This window comes from Salmo trutta, chromosome 14 (genome assembly GCF_901001165.1).
Source record: "Salmo trutta chromosome 14, fSalTru1.1, whole genome shotgun sequence".
NCBI classification, from domain to species: domain Eukaryota; kingdom Metazoa; phylum Chordata; class Actinopteri; order Salmoniformes; family Salmonidae; genus Salmo; species Salmo trutta.
Genome location: NC_042970.1, coordinates 55,237,598 through 55,255,785, shown reverse-complemented (window position 1 = coordinate 55,255,785; position 18,188 = coordinate 55,237,598). Strand labels below are relative to the sequence as shown.

Here is an 18,188-nt window from a genome sequence, read left to right as displayed (position 1 = left end):
CTGTTGTGAAGGAAGTTCTCTAGGAAGTGAGTTAGTGTTTTTACACAGGGCCGGTCCTTGCCGTTCTACCGCCATTGGCGAGACCAAAAAATGACACCCTGCAAAACTAGAATATTTCCAGGAAACAAAATGATGTTGAAAAGACGTCTAAAATACGAATTCTCCAGACTTTGAAGTTAGGTTTAATGTAGGTTCTGAATGAAAGGGGAATTTTTTTCCCCCGTATGTTTAAAATGTTTATTTTCCAGGACGTTGAAAATACATATTTTCCGACGTTGAAAAATATGTATTTTCCTGATGTTGAAATCAGGTTCATTTTCAGTTCTGAATTAAAGTTGAAAATAAGTAATTTATAGACGTTTATGTTTGGGCCAAATCAAGTCTGGACCAGACCGGACAAAGTCTGAACCATACATAGACGTCTATGATTGGTTCAGATTTGGTGCGGACCGTACCAAAAATCTGTCATTGGACGTTGAAATCAAGGCCTGTCTGGGCTGCACCAAATTTGAACCGTCCATGTTTTAGGCCCACCGTTTGTAAAACAGGCCATTGCAGCAGGCTGGCACAGTGTTGCCAACTAATTTTCAGGGTAAGTTGTTAGCGGCAGGTTGATTTGTTGCTAAAAGTTGCTAAATAACGTTGTGATGTCATTGCGCGATAGCGTAAAACTGCGTCATTACGTATAATACACAATCACGTTACTCAAATTGACTGGCCAGCTCTGCGAAAAACATGATTTGACATTTGTTCAGGTACAGACTCCCACTCTTTTCTGTACTTCTGGCTGTACAATTTTGATTGAGACATGTTGATTGATGTAAGTTATGTTCAAGACATTCGTGACCAACTACATTCATTGAGTTTGGCTCGTTGAACCCGTACTACTGCTGCTGCAGTCAACCAACAATGATTTGCAATTGGCTGAAATTGCTGCTGGCCTGTGCACGAGCTAAGCGCCTGCTGCTGACGTCACTCACAATGCACTTTTGCAGCCAGGCATGTGTGTTGTGACTGAGTGTGACAGAGAAATAGTTTGTCATTTAGAGGGAAAATGCTTGCAATAACAATTCTGATCTTTCAGCGAGCTGACGTTTAGAATACAATCTGACAGAGTAGATGTTTTACTGAGTTGACAAATTACATTTTTATCCATTCAAGGAGTACACAAAGTAGCAATTTAGTTTTTCCTAAATTGCTTCAACTCTAAAAACCTTATTAAAATAAACATTTGAACCAAAATGCATATCCTATCTCAGGCAGATGGAGTTGACAGTATATGGTTGTGATCATTGTGATTTCAAAATAAGCCATGCTCATTCATGATTAATTTAGGATTTTAGACAAAAGTCAGAGAGCTATTGCAAGAAACGACATTAGATCCTTTTTTGCAGTTAATATTAATTGCCAGTTTTTAGAATTTAAGAGTTTGAAATTAGGATCTTTTGCTCTGGACAAGGGCAATTCCCAGCCTAGAGCCGACATGGAAATGAATATTTAAACAATTCCAAAAGCAAAACTTTCCCCTTATAAAATTCACCTTAATCTAAAAATTAACTATAAAAATTAAAGTTTCCTTGCTGGACAAGTATTATCCAGACTTTCAAGAATCCCTATAAATGAAGTGTGTAGGAAGTGTATGAACCACATCAAGACGACATTTGTGACGTAGGTGCATTGCAGAACATGGTCACAGGTAGCATCGAGTTATAACATGGTTTATTCGGTACACCAGTGTTTATTCAATATTTACACAACAAAGTGTAGAGAACCCATGATGTAACAGATTCACAACAGCACAAGGTTGCAGGACTTGAGTCCCCTCAAAGAACAGGTTAACCATTAGACAACAACCTGGACACGTTTCTTTCGATAATTTATTTTGTACAGTTAAACAGTATAGAGGTTGTGTTTACATCCTTTCCCGTTGGCAGAAAATAACTCAGAGAGGACACCCAGAAAGTGAATTAGGGAAACCATATCATAAATGCATGTGTTTTTCTAAAAAGGACAATCGCAAATCAGAGGGGTCAGAATTTGAGCCGAGAAGCAACATGGGCAGTCAGAATGCAGCTATCTAGGTCTTTACTTTGGGGGTCTGTAAGCGATCTTCCTGCTCTTCAGCACCGACCACCTGTGCCTCTTCATGTAATAGACTAGGGGGATCAAGATGGCAGAGCCCATGAGCAGCTGGGGGAAGAAATTGTTTGAGTGAGATGGGGTCAATGTTAACTGTGATGAGAGTAATGTAGAAAGGGGGCAATTTGGAAGCAAGGGCCAAAAAGACAAATCCAAAACAGGGGATTTGACTTAGTGACTCCTTTCAAACATCTTATTTTATGTTTTAAAACATGACAAGTAGTGGTTCCATACATATGAAATTGAATGTAATGAATATAATTAAAAAATACTTGAGGGATCCAAGCAATGACCCCACATAGACCTATCAATTTTTAAGACTACAAAAGGTAGTGTCAAACAATGGAAAGGAATGTCCTAAATCAGGGATGTATTCACTAGAAACCAACCAAAGAAAATCCAAAATAGAGGGACTACCTGCACTTGTACCCCCCCCCCCAAAAAAAATGTTTTTCATTGTTAAACACTTTCTATTGAAAAACAGTTTGCACTATTGAATACACCCTATGTTGCAAATACATTTCTGATTACAACTATTTCTATTACGGCAGTGGCTAGCGCCTCCCTGCCAGCTTACCTTCAGGCCCATGCGTTTGCGCTGGTCGTGCTCAGGCTCGGCCGCCCACCGGAGGAAGGTGCACACGTCCTTGGCCACCTGGCTCATGGTGGCTGGGGTTCCTGTCAACACATGAAAATGGAAGGTTTTACTTGCAATGACTGACATGTGATCGTCTTCTCTACTTTAGTTGAACGCACTGACTAAGTTGCTCTGGATAAGAGCGTCTGCTTAATGACAAAAATGCAAGATGTAGACTACACTGAACAAAAATATAAATGCAACATATGTTTCATGAGCCAAAATAAAAGATCCTAGAATTGTTCCATACGCACTAGAGGTTGACCGACTAATCGGAATGGCCGATTAATTAGGGCCGATTTCAAGTTTTCATAACAATCGGTAATAGTCATTTTTGGACACCGATTATGGCCGATTACATTGCACTCCATGAGGAGACTGCGTGGCAGGCTGACTACCTGTTATGCGAGTGCAGCAAGGAGCCAAGATAAGGTACTAGCTAGCATTAAACTTATCTTATAAAAAAACAATCTTAACATAATCACTAGTTAAACTAGTAATATCAACCATGTGTAGTTATCTAGCTTGTCCTGCGTTGCATATAATCGATGCGGTGCCTGTATATTTATCATTGAATCACAGCCTACTTTGCCAAACGGGTGATTTAACAAGCGCATTCGCGAAAAAAAGCACTGTCGTTGCACCAATGTGTACCTAACCATAAACATCAATGTCTTTCTTAAAATCAATACACAAGTATATATTTTTAAACCTGCATATTTAGTTAATATTGCCTGTTAACATTCATTTATTTTAACTAGGGAAATTGTGTCACTTCTCTTACGTTCTGTGCAACAGAGTCAGGGTATATGCAGCAGTTTGGGCCGCCTGGCTCGTTGTGAAGTGTGAGAAGACCATTTCTTCCTAACAAAGACAGCCAACTTCGCCAAATGGGGGATGATTTAACAAAGGTGCATTTGCGAAAAAAGCACAATCGTTGCACGAATGTACCTAACCATAAACATCAATGCCTTTCTTAAAATCAATACACAGAAGTATATATTTTTAAACCTGCATATTTAGTTAAATGAAAATCATGTTAGTAGGCAATATTAACTAGGGAAATTGTGTCACTTCTCTTGCGTTCATTGCACGCAGTCAGGGTATATGCAACAGTTGGGCTCGTTGCGAACTAATTTGCCAGAATTTTACATAATTATGACATAACATTGAAGGTTGTGCAATGTAACAGCAATATTTAGACTTATGGATGCCACCCGTTAGATAAAATACGGAATGGTTCCGTATTTCACTGAAAGAATAAACGTTTTGTTTTCGAAATGATAGTTCACGGATTTGACCATATTAATGACCCAAGGCTTGTATTTCTGTGTTATTATACACTGCTCAAAAAAATAAAGGGAACACTTAAACACCACAATGTAACTCCAAGTCAATCACACTTCTGTGAAATCAAACTGTCCACTTAGGAAGCAACACTGATTGACAATAAATTTCACATGCTGTTATGCAAATGGAATAGACAACAGGTGGAAATTATAGGCAATTAGCAAGACACCCCCAATAAAGGAGTGGTTCTGCAGGTGGGGATCAGCTTCCTGGCTGATGTTTTGGTCACTTTTGAATGCTGGCGGTGCTTTCACTCTAGTGGTAGCATGAGACGGAGTCTACAACCCACACCTGTGTACAGGTTCCTTGCGACATGGGGCCGTGCGTTATCATGCTGAAAAATTAGGTGATTGCGGTGGATGAATGGCACAACAATGGGCCCCAGGCTCTTGTCACGATATCTCTGTGCATTCAAATTGCCATCAATAAAATGCAATTGTGTTCATTGTCCGTAGCTTATGCCTGCCGCTACTATAACCCCACCGCCATGGGCCACTCTGTTCACAACTTTGACATCAGCAAACCACTCGCCCACACAACGCCATACATGTGGTCTGCGGTTGTGAAGCCAGTTGGACATAATACCAAATTCTCTAAAACGACATTGGAGGCAGCATATGGTAGAGAAATTAACATTACATTCTCTGGCAACAGCTCTGGTGGACATTCCATCAGTCAGCATGCCAATTGTACACTCCCTCAACTTGAGACAACTGGCATTGTGTTGTGACAAACCTGCACATTTTTAGTGGCCTTTTATTATCCCCAGCACAAGGTGCAATGATCATGCCCTCTAATCAGCTTCATAATATGCCACATCTGTCAGGTGGATGGATTGGCAAACGAGAAATGCTCACTAACTGGGATGTAAACAAATTTGTGCGCAGAATTTGATGTTTTTTTTGTGCGTATTAGAGGTCAACCGATTATGATTTTCCAACGCCGATACCGATTATTGGAGGACCCCAAAAAAAGCTGATACCGATTCATCGGGACGATTATTATATATATTTGTAATAATGACAATTACAACAATACTGAATGAACAATGAACACTTATTTTAACTTAATATAATACATCAATAAAATCAATTTAGTCTCAAATAAATAATGAAACATTAAATTTGGCTTAAATAATGCAAAAACAAAGTGTTGGAGAAGAAAGAAAAAGTGCAATATGTGCCATGTAAAAAAGCTAATGTTTAAGTTCCTTGTTCAGAACATATGAAAGCTGGTGGTTCCTTTTAACATGAGTCTTGAATATTCCCAGGTAAGAAGTTTTAGGTTGTAGTTATTATAGGACTATTTCTCTATACCATTTGTATTTAATTTCCTTTAACTATTGGATGTTCTAATGGGTACTTCAGTATTGCCAGCCTAATCTCGGGAGTTGATAGGCTTGAAGTCATACACAGCGCAATGCTTGAAGCATTGCGAAGAGCTGCTGGCAAACGCAGGAAAGTGCTGTTTGAATGAATGCTTACGAGCCTGCTGCTCCCTACCACCGCTCAGTCAGACTGCTCTGTCAAATCATAGACTTAATTATAATATACTGCTCAAAAAAATAAAGGGAACACTTAAACAACATATCCTAGATCTGAATGAATGAAATAATCTTATTAAATACTTTTTTCTTTACATAGTTGAATGTGCTGACAAAATCACACAAAAATAATCAATGGAAATCCAATTTATCAACCCATGGAGGTCTGGAATTGGAGTCACACTCAAAATTAAAGTGGAAAACCACACTACAGGCTGATCCAACTTTGATGTAATGTCCTTAAAACAAGTCAAAATGAGGCTCAGTAGTGTGTGTGTGGCCTCCACGTGCCTGTATCACCTCCCTACAACGCCTGGGCATGCTCCTGATGAGGTGGCGGATGGTCTCCTGAGGGATCTCCTCCTAGACCTGGACTAAAGCATCCGCCAACTCCTGGACAGTCTGTGGTGCAACGTGGCGTTGGATGGAGCGAAGATGTCCCAGTGCTTCAATGGGAAGCTAAAATGGAAGCTAAAATGTCCCAGTGCTTCAATGGCCTGCATACTCACCAGGCATGTCACCCATTGACCCAGTTTGGGATGCTCTGGATCAGTGTGTACGACAGCGTGTTCCAGTTCCCGCCAATATCCAGAAACTTCGCACAGCCATTGAAGAGTGTGACAACATTCCACAATCAACAGCCTGATAAACTCTATGCGAATAAGATGTCGCGCTGCATGAGGCAAATGGTGGACAACCCAGATACTGAGCCATGCCCCTACTTTTTTTTATTTTTAAAAGCCATCTTTTATCAATAGATGGATATCTGTATTTCCAGTCATTTCAAATCCATAGATTAGGGCCTAATGAATTTAATTACATTTACTGATTTCCTTATATGAAGTGTAAATCAGTAAAATCTTTGAATTGCATTTATTTTTGTTCAGTATATATCCAACAACGAATAATTTTATTTAACCAGGCAAGTAAGTTCAGAACAAATTCTTATTTACAATGGCGGCCTACCCCGGCCTAACCTGGATAACACTGGGCCAAATGTGCGCTGCCCTATAGGATTCCCAATCACGGTCGGTTGTGATACAGCCTGGAATCAAACCAGTGCCTTAGACCGCTGCGCCACTCTGGAGCCCTTAGTCTATTAATCTATAGACACCAGAACCTAGACATTCAGTCTGTCATGTCAAGGGTCAAAATGGAGTCTTGCGAGCAATGCAAAAATTTAAAATTATTTATATTATTCATTATATTATTTCAAGTTAGTGATCCCTAGCAGAGGGAATCCTACTGACCGTCCTCAAACTCCAGGACCTCATTGTAGATGGGGGGAGCCATGCCGATGGCCTGGCCAGGGAAGTAGGGGTTGTAGTAGAGGCCCTCTCTCACCTCCACTCCAGCAGGGGGCTCACAGTAGCCTGTCAGCAGGGAGAACACATAGTCTTCACCTCCATGTCTGGAACAATGGAAAAAACAACTTAGGACATAGCACTTGCAAGCTAAGGTAAAATATCATGGTAATAGCAGTGGAGTGTCTTGTTGTGGATTTACAAAAGTATTATCCTGCTTTATAGACACAAAAACATTTTTGGTGAAGAAAAGTTTACAATATATTCTACCTTGAATCTAACGTTTCGTTTACTGTTGATATTCCCAAATCACCAGATACTCTGGAGCACGGGTCTCCAACAGGTCAATCGTAAGCCAAACAATTCTGAAAATACATACATTTTCCACATGTTCCACCGCAAACTGTCATAAACAAATCGTACAAGTATCAGACACCGCAAGCTCCCATCTAATCCACGTACCATTGACATTATCCCAACTCTTGTTAGCCACTATTGGCTTGAAAAGCCAAACCTAACACTATCTGCCAATTAATTTCCAGCAATATTGCCCGCCTGTGTGGCAAGTACATTTGTCTATCACTCCGTGTGTAGCCAGTTGATGTGATAACCATCTTGTAGGTTGACAGATACTTTCCCAAAAACCTTATCAATTCAAATGTTAACTGCAACGTAGGCTTACCAGGCAGAAGTATATCATTAGTAAGTATATCATTTGTATCTATTTGTTATTTCTAAACTTTGCCATGAAATGAGCAGCAGCAGTACGGAACCATCACTAGACCGCCACATTCCTCACGCGCTAGATGTGCAATTTAAGGGGAATTACAGTCAAATCAAAATCTTTATTTTTGTAAAAAAAAATTAGGTCTGGAAGAAAACAAGTATTCTGATGTAATTTAAGCATTGACATGTACTCAGAACATCCAATGTTGTTTCTCTATGAACAATTGTAATGTTGAGTGAAAAACAGAACATATTCTGATTATTATTTTACCAGGTATATTGACAGAAAAGTGTCAAAGAGAAAGTAGTGCACTAAGGACCCAGGGAAGGAGAGAAGAACGTGCCTATTAGAAAGTTACCCCCAAAAAATGTGTAGCTCGTGACAGGCACATTTTTTTTGTTGCTCTCCTGCTAGAAAAGGTTGGAGAACGTTGCTCTGGAATGAGCAACACAGTACCTGGCATTGACAATGTAGCTGAGATCTGGGGGCAAGGCTCCCCCGTTTGCCACACGGGCAGCTTCTGGGTTTGGGTATGGCTTGGGGAAGTAGTCTGAGAGCTTTCCTGGACGGGTGAACATCTCTCCTGACTCGTCAGGGCCATCCACCACCTCAATCTGAGCAGAGAACAGACAGTGGTCAGTGACATGGAAAAGGACCAAGATGTCCCTAGAAACTGATAGGTCAGCTTTTCATTTTTCACTCATAATGGTTAAAGTTAGGATTTGGAAAAGCTTATCCTAGAACTGTGCTCAAGGACACGTTCTAGTCAGTGACTGACAGTCATCTATCTATAAGGCAATGACCTTGTTTAATCTAATGGCTAAGGACAAACCCTTACCTCCTCAGCCAAAACCTTCACTTCGGCCTCTGTGTGCGACACTCCCACCAAGTTACGGAAGGCCAGGTACTCCATGCTGTGACACGCTGAACACACTTGCTTGTACACCTGATATCCACGGCGAATGCTGCAATATAAAGAAAAACAGACATTACATCCAGTCCTCTTTTTCAGGTAAATATGATCTAGCATGTAATAAGATTCCTTGAGAAAAATTATATTTCCTTAAAATTCTAAATGTCTCAAATCAAATTTCCTATCGCAAGTACTGGAAAAAGCCTTGGCGATAACATATGATGTAACATGCAATTACACAAGATATGTTAAAGTAATTGTATGGCCTTCATGGTTAGGAGTTAGCTAGTACCTGGCGTGGTCGAGGGCTGACAGCATGCCGCTGTGGGTCCAGGGGTAGTTGGGGGGATGAAGCTCCAGGTCTGAAGCCTTAACCGACTGCTGCAGCATCAGAGCCAGTCCGGCCCCTCCAGTTGTCAACACACCCAATGTAGTCAGGGCCACCTTCTTTGACCTGGGTAGACTGGCAAACGACATGTTTGCCTGTTGAAAAAGAGTTGACATAGAATGAATGTAGCTAGCTACTGACATTTGTCATCCATTTGCTTATTTGAGGTATTTGTCGCCATAATTTTTGCCGTAGCCAAAATAACCGTAATATTATTGTGGTCAATCTTTGTTGGTTCATGAGATCACTGAATATGTGTCCCATGGCAAGGCATACAACTAAGCACTTATGAAACTGCCCTTCTATCCTGGGTTTCACAACAGATACCAAAGGAGTCAGCCTTCTAGCATCACAAGAGGACTGGGGTAGGCAAACAGCAACATAGATAGTATAGCTAGTGATTAATGAAGTTGCATGAAGTCGGTATGATATCAATTTGCTATACTGGCTGGCAACAAATACCTTTCACAAGGATAATGATAACCACACACAAAACACCGAGAAACAAGCTCACGTAGTTAGGAGGACGTTTCTCAGTTTGCAGCCTCATAACATACTGACTAACGTTAGCAAGTCTCGAATAAATTTTTTTCAAACTGGCTATCTAGCTACTGAACAACGTTAGCTATGTATAATTCAAACTACCTCTGCTCTGGCTACCATCTCAATGCTGGCTACCTGGGTCTTCCTTTCTAGCAAGCTTGCTAGGTAACTAATACTATAGTGTAGGGATGTAACGATTCACATCGGTCCCTGATTCAAATGTATTAGATACAAGTGCATCAGTCAGCAGACCCCAAACCGATCCAAACGTAGCATGCATTGGTCAGAAAAATCAATTCAAACGTTACAAATCGCCAGTTCACCCCAAAAAAGTTTGCTCATAATTATAATCTTTCTACCTCACAAAAATACCTAATATTTTGTGACAACTGATGCTTTCTCTCCTTCAGCGTCGAACTGCATGTAACTGTGTTGAGTCATTGATCTAAAAGTCATTTTGGATGCCGATCAACCACAGGCAACATCAGTAGCCTGGTCAAACGGCGCACTGACCAACGCGAGGTAGACGGCCTGTTCCTGATCTTGTACATCTACGTGGCACCTTCAGCATTCAAACCCTAAAAAGGCTTGTGTGATATTAAGCTTTAGTTGAGTGACAACCCATGTACTAACCCCATTTCGTACACATTTGCGCAACCCCTGCATTGAAACGAGGCTGCAATTAAAAACGAATGGGACTGTAGAGACTGTGTTAGCATCAAAATCTGCAGCGTGAACTACGTTTATATTCAAGCGTTGATTGACATGGTAATGGCCCGATAATATTGGAGAAAAGTTGAAAAAAAAAAACAGACCCTTTGGCAGACTTTTCTTAGCGGATGTACAATCATTGCGAATTGAATTATGGTGCGTTTCAAGCCCCAAAGTGAGCATAATTGTACACTCGCAAACTTGATCAAAAACGAGGGCTGAGGGGCTTACATTGCGAACTTCTCGTTTGGACCGACATCCAAGATGGTGACGGGGATTCCCCCAAGGGCATACGGCGAGGGTAAGTGGACGAGGGTGTCTTTTGAGTTTGAAACGCAGCACTAGTCAATTGTACTGAATGCATTCATTTGTTTGCGTCATCACTGCAAGCCATCATGACTCAAAAGCCGCCGTTTACTTCTCAAAATCAAATCTAATTTTATTGGTCACATACGTGGTTAGCAGATGTTATTGCCAGTGTAGTGAAATGCTTGTGCTTCTAGTTCCGACAGTGCAGCAATATCTAACATGTAATCTAACAATTCCACAATTACCTAATACACACACTTAAGTAAAGGAATGGAATAAGAATATATACATAAATATATGGATGAGCAGTGACAGAGCGGCATAGGCAAGATGCAATAGATGGTATAAAATACAATATATACATATGAGATGAGTAATGAAAGATATGTAAACATTAAAGTGACTAGTGATCCATTTATTAAAGTGGCCAATGATTTCAAGTCTGTATGTAGGCAGCAGCCTCTGTGTGTTAGTGATGGCCGTTTAACAGTCCGATGGCCTTGAGATTGAAAAACAGCTTCTGTGTCTCGGTTCCAGCTTTGATGCACCTGTACTGACCTCGCCTTCTGGATGGTAGCGGGGTGAACAGGCAGTGGCTTGGGTGGTTGTTGTCCTTTATGATCTTTTTGGCCTTCCTGTGACATCGGGTGCTGTAGGTGTCCTGGAGGGCAGGTAGTTTGCCCTCGGTGATGCGTTGTGCAGACCACACCACCCTCTGGAGAGCCTTGCGGTTGTGCGCAGTACAGTTGCCATACCAGGGGGTGATACAGCCCGACAGGGTGCTCTCAATTGTGCATCTGCAAAAGTTTGAGGGTTTTAGGCGACAAATTGAAGTGGGTCTAGGCCGACATGTACGGTGGAGGTAATATGATCCTTGACTAGCCTCTCAAAGCACTTCATGATGACAGAAGTGAGCACTACGGGGCGATAGTCATTTAGTTCAGTTACCTTTGCCTCCTTGGGTACAGGAACAATGGTGGCCATCTTGAAGCATGTGGGGACAGCAGACTGGGATAGGGAGCAATTGAATATGTCCGTAAACACACCAGCTAGCTGGTCTGCGCATGCTCTGAGAACGCGGCTAGGGATGCTGTTTGGGCCAGCAGCCTTGCGAGGGTTAACACGTTTAAATGTCTTACGTCGGCTACAGTGCAGGAGAGCCCACAGTCCTTGGTAGCGGGCCGCGTCGGTGGCACTATCCTCAAAGCGGGCAAAGGTGTTTAGTTTGTCTGGTAGCAAGACGGTGTCCGTGACGTGGTTGGTTTTCTTTTTGTAGTCTGTCTGTAGACCCTGCAACATACGTCTCGTGTCAGAGCCGTTGAATTGTGACTCCACTGTCTCTGTACTGACATTTCTCTTGTTTGCCTTGCAGAGGGAATAACTACACTGTTTGTATTTGGCCATAATCCCAGTCACCATGTCATGGTTAAATACGGTGGTTCGTACTTTCAGTTTTGCGCGAATGCCGCCATCTATCCATGGTTTCTGGTTAGGGTAGGTTTTAATAGTCACAGTGGGTACATCTCCCATGCACTTCCTTATAAACTCACTCACCGAATCAGCGTATACGTCAATATTATTCTCTGAGGCTACCCGGAACATGTTCCAGTCCGCGTGATCAAAACAATCTTGAAGCGTGGATTCCGATTGGTCAGACCAGCATTGAATAGTTCTTAACATGGGTACATCCTGTTTGAGTTTCTGACTATAGGAAGGGAGGAGCAAAATGTTGTCGTGGTCAGTTTTACCAAAAGGAGGGCGGGCCTTGTATGCATTGCAGACGTTAAAGTAGCAGTGATCCAGAGTTGCCACCACGAGTACTACAGTCAATATGCTGATAGAATTTAAGTAGCCTTGTTCTCAAATTTGCTTTGTTAAAATCCCCAGCTACAATAAATGCAGCCTCAGGATATATGGTTTCCAGTTTTCATAAAATCCAGTGAAGTTCCTTGAGGGCCATCGTGGTATAGGCTTGAGGGGGATATACACGGCTGTGACAATAACCGAGGATAATTCCCTTGGGAGATAATACGGTCGGCATTTGATTGTGAATTCTAGGTCAAGTGAACAAAAGGACTTGAGTTCCTGTATGTTGTTACAATTACAACAATCGTTTATCATAAAACATACAACCCCGCCCTTCTTCCCAGAGAGATGTTTATTCCTTTCGGCGCGACGTACAAAGAATCCAGGTGGCTGTATCGACTGACAGCATTTCCCGAGAGACACATGTTTCCAAGAAAAAGATTGTTACAATCCCTTAGGTCTCTCTGGAAAGCAACCCTTGCCCTAATTTCGTCTACCTTGTTATCTAGTCTGGACATTAGGGAGTAATATACTTGGAAGCGGTGGGTGGTGTGCGCACCTCCGAAGTCTGACCAGAAGACCGGAGATAACGTTAGCCCCGCCCTAAAAACCAGATTCAAATTCAACACAAACCTTCAAATAGGTATGTAATGACACATTATATAAACTCTTTATAGTGTTTTATTTACATTTTAGTGGTGATAAGTTAGACGGATCAGGTGAAAAAAGCAGGTTGCACACAAAGCTTATCTCCCCCTTTCCCTATCACGCAGTAGGTGTCGCTTCCCCACCTGCCATTTTTAAAAAGACCCGACAGAGCTCATTGCCTTCTTCAATCGTGCAGACGGCAACATGAAGGTCTCGTCATTGATTTTGCTGGAAAGGGAAGAAATTCAGCTTTACAATGGTATTCATATTAGTTAACCTAAAAGTATTGTTTTTTGGGTGCTAAAATAAGGTAAATTGTACATTTATAGCGCAATGTACAAAAGAGCGTTAGCTACCGTAATTTCCGGACTATTAAGCGCACCTGAATATAAGCCGCACCCACTGAATTTTTTTAATTTATTTTTATTTTGAACATAAATAAGCCGCACATGTCTATAAGCCGCAGGTGCCTACCGGTACATTGAAACAAATGAACTTTACACAGGCTTTAACGAAACACGGCTTGTAACAAAAATAAATAGGCTTTAACGAAACACGGCTTGTAACAAAAAATTAAAAATTAGCAGTAAACAGTAGCCTACCAAGAAAGTCATTGGTCACCATCTTCCTCCTCCTGTGCACTGAAACCACTGAAGTCATCTCCTTCTGTGTCGGAGTTGAATAGCCTCAGAATTGCTTCATCCAATATTGGATCGTTTTCATTGTCGCTCTCATCACTTTCATCCGGAGGCAAATCCCCCGCTGAGCCCTCTTCAACACGCAGCAGTCCAGCCTTTCGAAACCCGTTGATGATAGTGGATTTTTTGACAATGCTCCACGCTGTCAGGACCCACAAATTTGAAAGCGGGAAAAATCTATATATTAGCCGCATCATTGTTTAAGCCGCGAAGTTCAAAGCGTGGGAAAAAAGTTGCGGCTTATAGTCCGGAATTTACGGTAACTATAATTTGCTATGTTATTTTCATCTATGCCCTGTTAAATTGTGTTTTACCAGAATAAAAGTAAGCTAGTGCTACCGGAGACAAATCTGGCTATGCATGCTGCACGGAGCATACAATAAGATTTTATTTTAATTGTTCAGGTTCACCATCAGTAATAGTTTTGGTAGTTTTGCTATAAACAATCAGTGTATTTCATAATCAACAACTTTAGCATTTTAGCAATTTTTAAACTACTTAGCTTGTTAGCTAACCCTTCAAGTTAATCCTTAACCTGTTGGGGCTAGGGGGCAGTATTTCCACGGCCGGATAAAAAACGTACCCGATTTAATCTGGTTACTACTCCTGCCCAGTAAATAGAATATGCATATAATTGTTTGATTTAGATGGAAAACACCCTAAAGTTTCTAAAACTGTTTGAATGGTGTCTGTGAGTATAACAGAACTCATTTGGCAGGCCAAAACCTGAAAAGATTCCAAACAGGAAGCGCTCTCTCTGACCATTTCATGACCTTCTTGATCATCTCTAACCAAAACAGGGGATCTCTGGCATGACGTGACATTTTCTAACGCTCCCAAAGGCTCTCAGAAGGCGCCAGAAAGCTGAATGGTGGCTTTGCAGGCCCTGGCTGAAAAACATTAGCGCATTTTGTAAGTGGTCGATCTGAGAACAATGAGACTGGGGCGCTTGTGCCCGAGCTGACACCATGTTTACTTTCTCTCTCTTTGAACGAAAACAACCACTCCCGGTCGGAATATTATCGCTTTTTTACGAGAAAAGTGGCATAAAAATTGATTTTAAACAGCGGTTGACATGCTTTGAAGTACGGTAATGGAATATTTAGAATTTTTTTTGTCACGAAACGCGTCGGGCGCGTCACCCTTATTTACCCTTCGGATAGTGTCTTGAACGCACGAACAAAACACCGCTATTTGGATATAACTATGGATTATTTGGGACCAAACCAACATTTGTTATTGAAGTAGAAGTCCTGGGAGTGCATTCTGACGAAGAACAGCAAAGGTAATAACATTTTTCTTATAGTAAATCTGACTTTGGTGAGGGCTAAACTTGGTGGTTGTCTAAATAGCTAGCCCTGTGATGCCGGGCTATCTACTTAGAATAGTGCAAAATGTGCTTTCACCGAAAAGCTATTTTAAAAATCGGACATAGCGAGTGCATATAGGAGTTCTGTATCTATAATTCTTAAAATAATTATGTTTTTTGTAAACGTTTATCGTGAGTAATTTAGTAAATTCACCGGAAGTGTCCGGTGGGAATGCTAGTCACATGCTAATGTAAAAAGCTGGTTTTTTATATAAATATGAACTTGATTGAACAAAGCATGCATGTATTGTATAACATAATGTCCTAGGTGTGTCATCTGATGAAGATCATCAAAGGTTAGTGCTGCATTTAGCTGTGGTTTGGGTTTATGTGACATTATATGCTAGCTTGAAAAATGGGTGTCTGATTATTTCTGGCTGGGTACTCTGCTGACATAATCTAATGTTTTGCTTTCGTTGTAAAGCCTTTTTGAAATCGGACAGTGTGGTTAGATTAACGAGAGTCTTGTCTTTAAAACGGTGTAAAATAGTCATATGTTTGAGAAATTGAAGTAATAGCATTTCTAAGGTATTTGAATATCGCGCCACGGGATTACACTGGCTGTTGAGTAGCCCATAGAGGTTAACTCCTAAACTTAACCCCTAGCCCAGCTAACGTTAGCCACCTAGCTAGAATTCATAGTAATTGTAATTTGTAACATATCATACAAAATGAGTGATGGACATTCACAAATTAATTCATACCCGTGCTTGACCTGGACTGAAATAGTACTGTTTATATTTAGGTGCAGGACTTCCACAATGCTTTTGAGCTAATATTCAATAAGAGGAACAGGAGATCAAGCAGTAGAATGTGTGGTGCCGGTGTTGTGCCGACCCCCCCCCCCCCCTCACGTGAACGCACTCAATTCTTCATTGCTGCGACTTGCTTGCTAGTTCAGATTTCTGATCACGTTAGGCTGCGTTTCATTTTATATGTCAGTTTGATCGCAGGGGAGGCACTAGTAATGTCTGCAGTTTTCAGTTTGGCTATTTGTTCAAGTGTATTAGTCCATAAATAAATCCCCCGTAAAAAAATTAAATGAAACGCAGTCTAACGTGATCAGAAATCTCAACTAGCAAGCAAGTCGCAGCAATGAAGGGTGGGGGGTTCTGGCAGGGGGGAGCTTTTCGGCACAACACCGGTAACGTAAACTCACCCCATTACGTACAAATGTGCGCAACCGCGACATTCAAACGAGGCTGCAAAGAAAACTAATGGGACTGTAGCGACTGTGTTGACTTAAACATCTGGGGTGTGAACTACGTTTCTATTCAAGCGTTGATCGACATGGTAATGGCACTATAGTATTGGAGAAAAGTTTTTTAAAAAACTGACCCTCCGTTACATCGTGATGTGTCATGCCGTTAACGTACAGCACGCATAAAGCAACTATTTGTCTTACAATCTCTCCACCAGGTGTAGCACTTTTCTCATCGTTTAAAAAACAAGAAATGGACAGTGACTGGGTAAGGGGGCTACATAGTCATTTTTTGTGTCATCACTGCAAGCGATCATGACTCTCAAAAGCCACTGTTTACTTCTGAAGATCACTTTAGCACCGCCCTAAAAACCCGATTCAAATTCGACACAAACCTTCAAATAGGTATGTAATGACACATTATATAAACTCCTTTATATTGTTTTATTTACATTTTAGAGGCGATAAGTTGGACAGATCGAGTGAAAAAAAAAGCAGTTTCCACACACGACATCTATCACTATCACGCATTAGTGACGGAGCTCATTGCCTTCTTGAATCATGCAGAAACGGGCAGCGTGGAGGTCTCGTCATTGATTTTGTTAGAAAGGTGAGAAATTGTGCTTTACAATGGTATTGACATTACAATTGATCCGGAAGTATTACGTTTTTTGGGCGCTAAAATAAGGTCAATTGTACAGACCAAGACGATACACAAGAGTGAGTTAGTTTACGTTACTCAGCTCAGGCGAGCTCCCGTCCAAGTCAAGTACTGATACACACCATACTAAATGGATGTCTCGGATTTATGAACAGAGTAATACGAAATTCTGAGACCAGGTTGGTGATACCGGCATCGGCACACTGCTTTGATTTTAAAGTAAACTGCTTTTCGATTTCAACGCATGCTCCGGTATCAAACGTAACATCACTATTATCAACCATCCATCACGTCAAATATAGCAACGTTCGTTCGCACATTGAGTTGCACTTTAACATGTAGCTATCTACCTCACACTGGGTAACGTAATCATTGCTCGAGTGACCTTGTCTGTGTTAGCTAGCTGCCCGGCTAGCTGTCAGGGTGGCTTTGAAAGTATTTTTTTAGAAACGAACAAAAACTCCAAAACAGCATAAACATGTCATCATACCCGAGGAGCCTTGATCATTTTTGGCGTGCATAGTAAGGCTCGTCCAGTCCCCGATAGCACGACCACTCGTAGTGCCGCCATCTTCTTGTCTTCTGATGCCTCGAAAGACAGCGGAACGCGGCTGGATCCACTGCCCCTCCCCTTCCCTACAGAAAATTACACAAGACGTGTTTATACAACATTGCCTTGCTTTAAGTGTTTGACAGCCGATTTTGTGTCATATGTATCGACTATGTCTACATAATGATGTTTTATTGTTCGAACGAATGAAATATAGCGAATATCAGACGTTATTTGGAGTTTATTCATAAAAGGTTGGGAAGGCCATAATAAAAACGGCGACACCTATTGGTCGGGGGACTTTAAGATGACAAAACTATTTTTAACGGTTTCATTCTTTTTGAAATTATTGAATAGTCTTATTTGGTCATACAGCCAGAAGTTGCAAGAGATGGCAGCATTGGTTTGTAAGCTTGTAGATAGCAGTGTAGTGTGTTCGTGCAGCAGCTGTCCTCCAATAACCCTCTTTCCTGGAGAGTGCAGGGCCTACTTTCCCCTCCCAAAAAAATCGAACATGCAGCCCATGACTGTCATATTTGTAAATAAAAGGTACACTGGTATAATCATATGAAAAAAAATTTTGGGCATGTTTCAAGCGTGCTGTAGGTGACATATTGGTTAGACCTGAATGGTGAGATAGACCAGTAGATGGAGTCAAAGCCCCATAAAACAAGCTGTCTGGTAAAATGTT

The 18,188-nt window shown here is 41.3% G+C and overlaps 1 protein-coding gene across 1 annotated transcript; it reads right to left on the bottom strand.

Annotated features, from left to right (window-relative positions):
* Positions 1–1,702: 1,702 nt before the first annotated feature.
* cyc1 (cytochrome c-1) lies at positions 1,703–17,580 on the bottom strand. The gene is made up of 7 exons (XM_029776429.1): positions 17,438–17,580; positions 8,906–9,096; positions 8,539–8,665; positions 8,157–8,314; positions 6,920–7,080; positions 2,717–2,817; positions 1,703–2,190 (listed from the first exon to the last, which is right to left on the bottom strand). The coding sequence occupies exons 1-7, from the start codon at positions 17,516–17,518 to the stop codon at positions 2,086–2,088; spliced, it is 924 nt and encodes a 307-aa protein (XP_029632289.1). The 5' UTR covers positions 17,519–17,580; the 3' UTR covers positions 1,703–2,085.
* Between the last annotated feature and the right edge of the window lie 608 nt (positions 17,581–18,188).

Coding starts and splice junctions, on each gene's coding strand:
- cyc1 (XM_029776429.1), bottom strand. CDS start 17,518: ATGGCGGCACTACGAGTGGTCGTGCTATCGGGGACTGGACGAGCCTTA. Junction 8,666..8,905: donor TCAGCCCTCGACCACGCCAG/GTACTAGCTAAC, acceptor TTTATATTGCAG/CATTCGCCGTGGATATCAGG. Junction 7,081..8,156: donor AGCTACATTGTCAATGCCAG/GTACTGTGTTGC, acceptor CCATTGTTCCAG/ACATGGAGGTGAAGACTATG.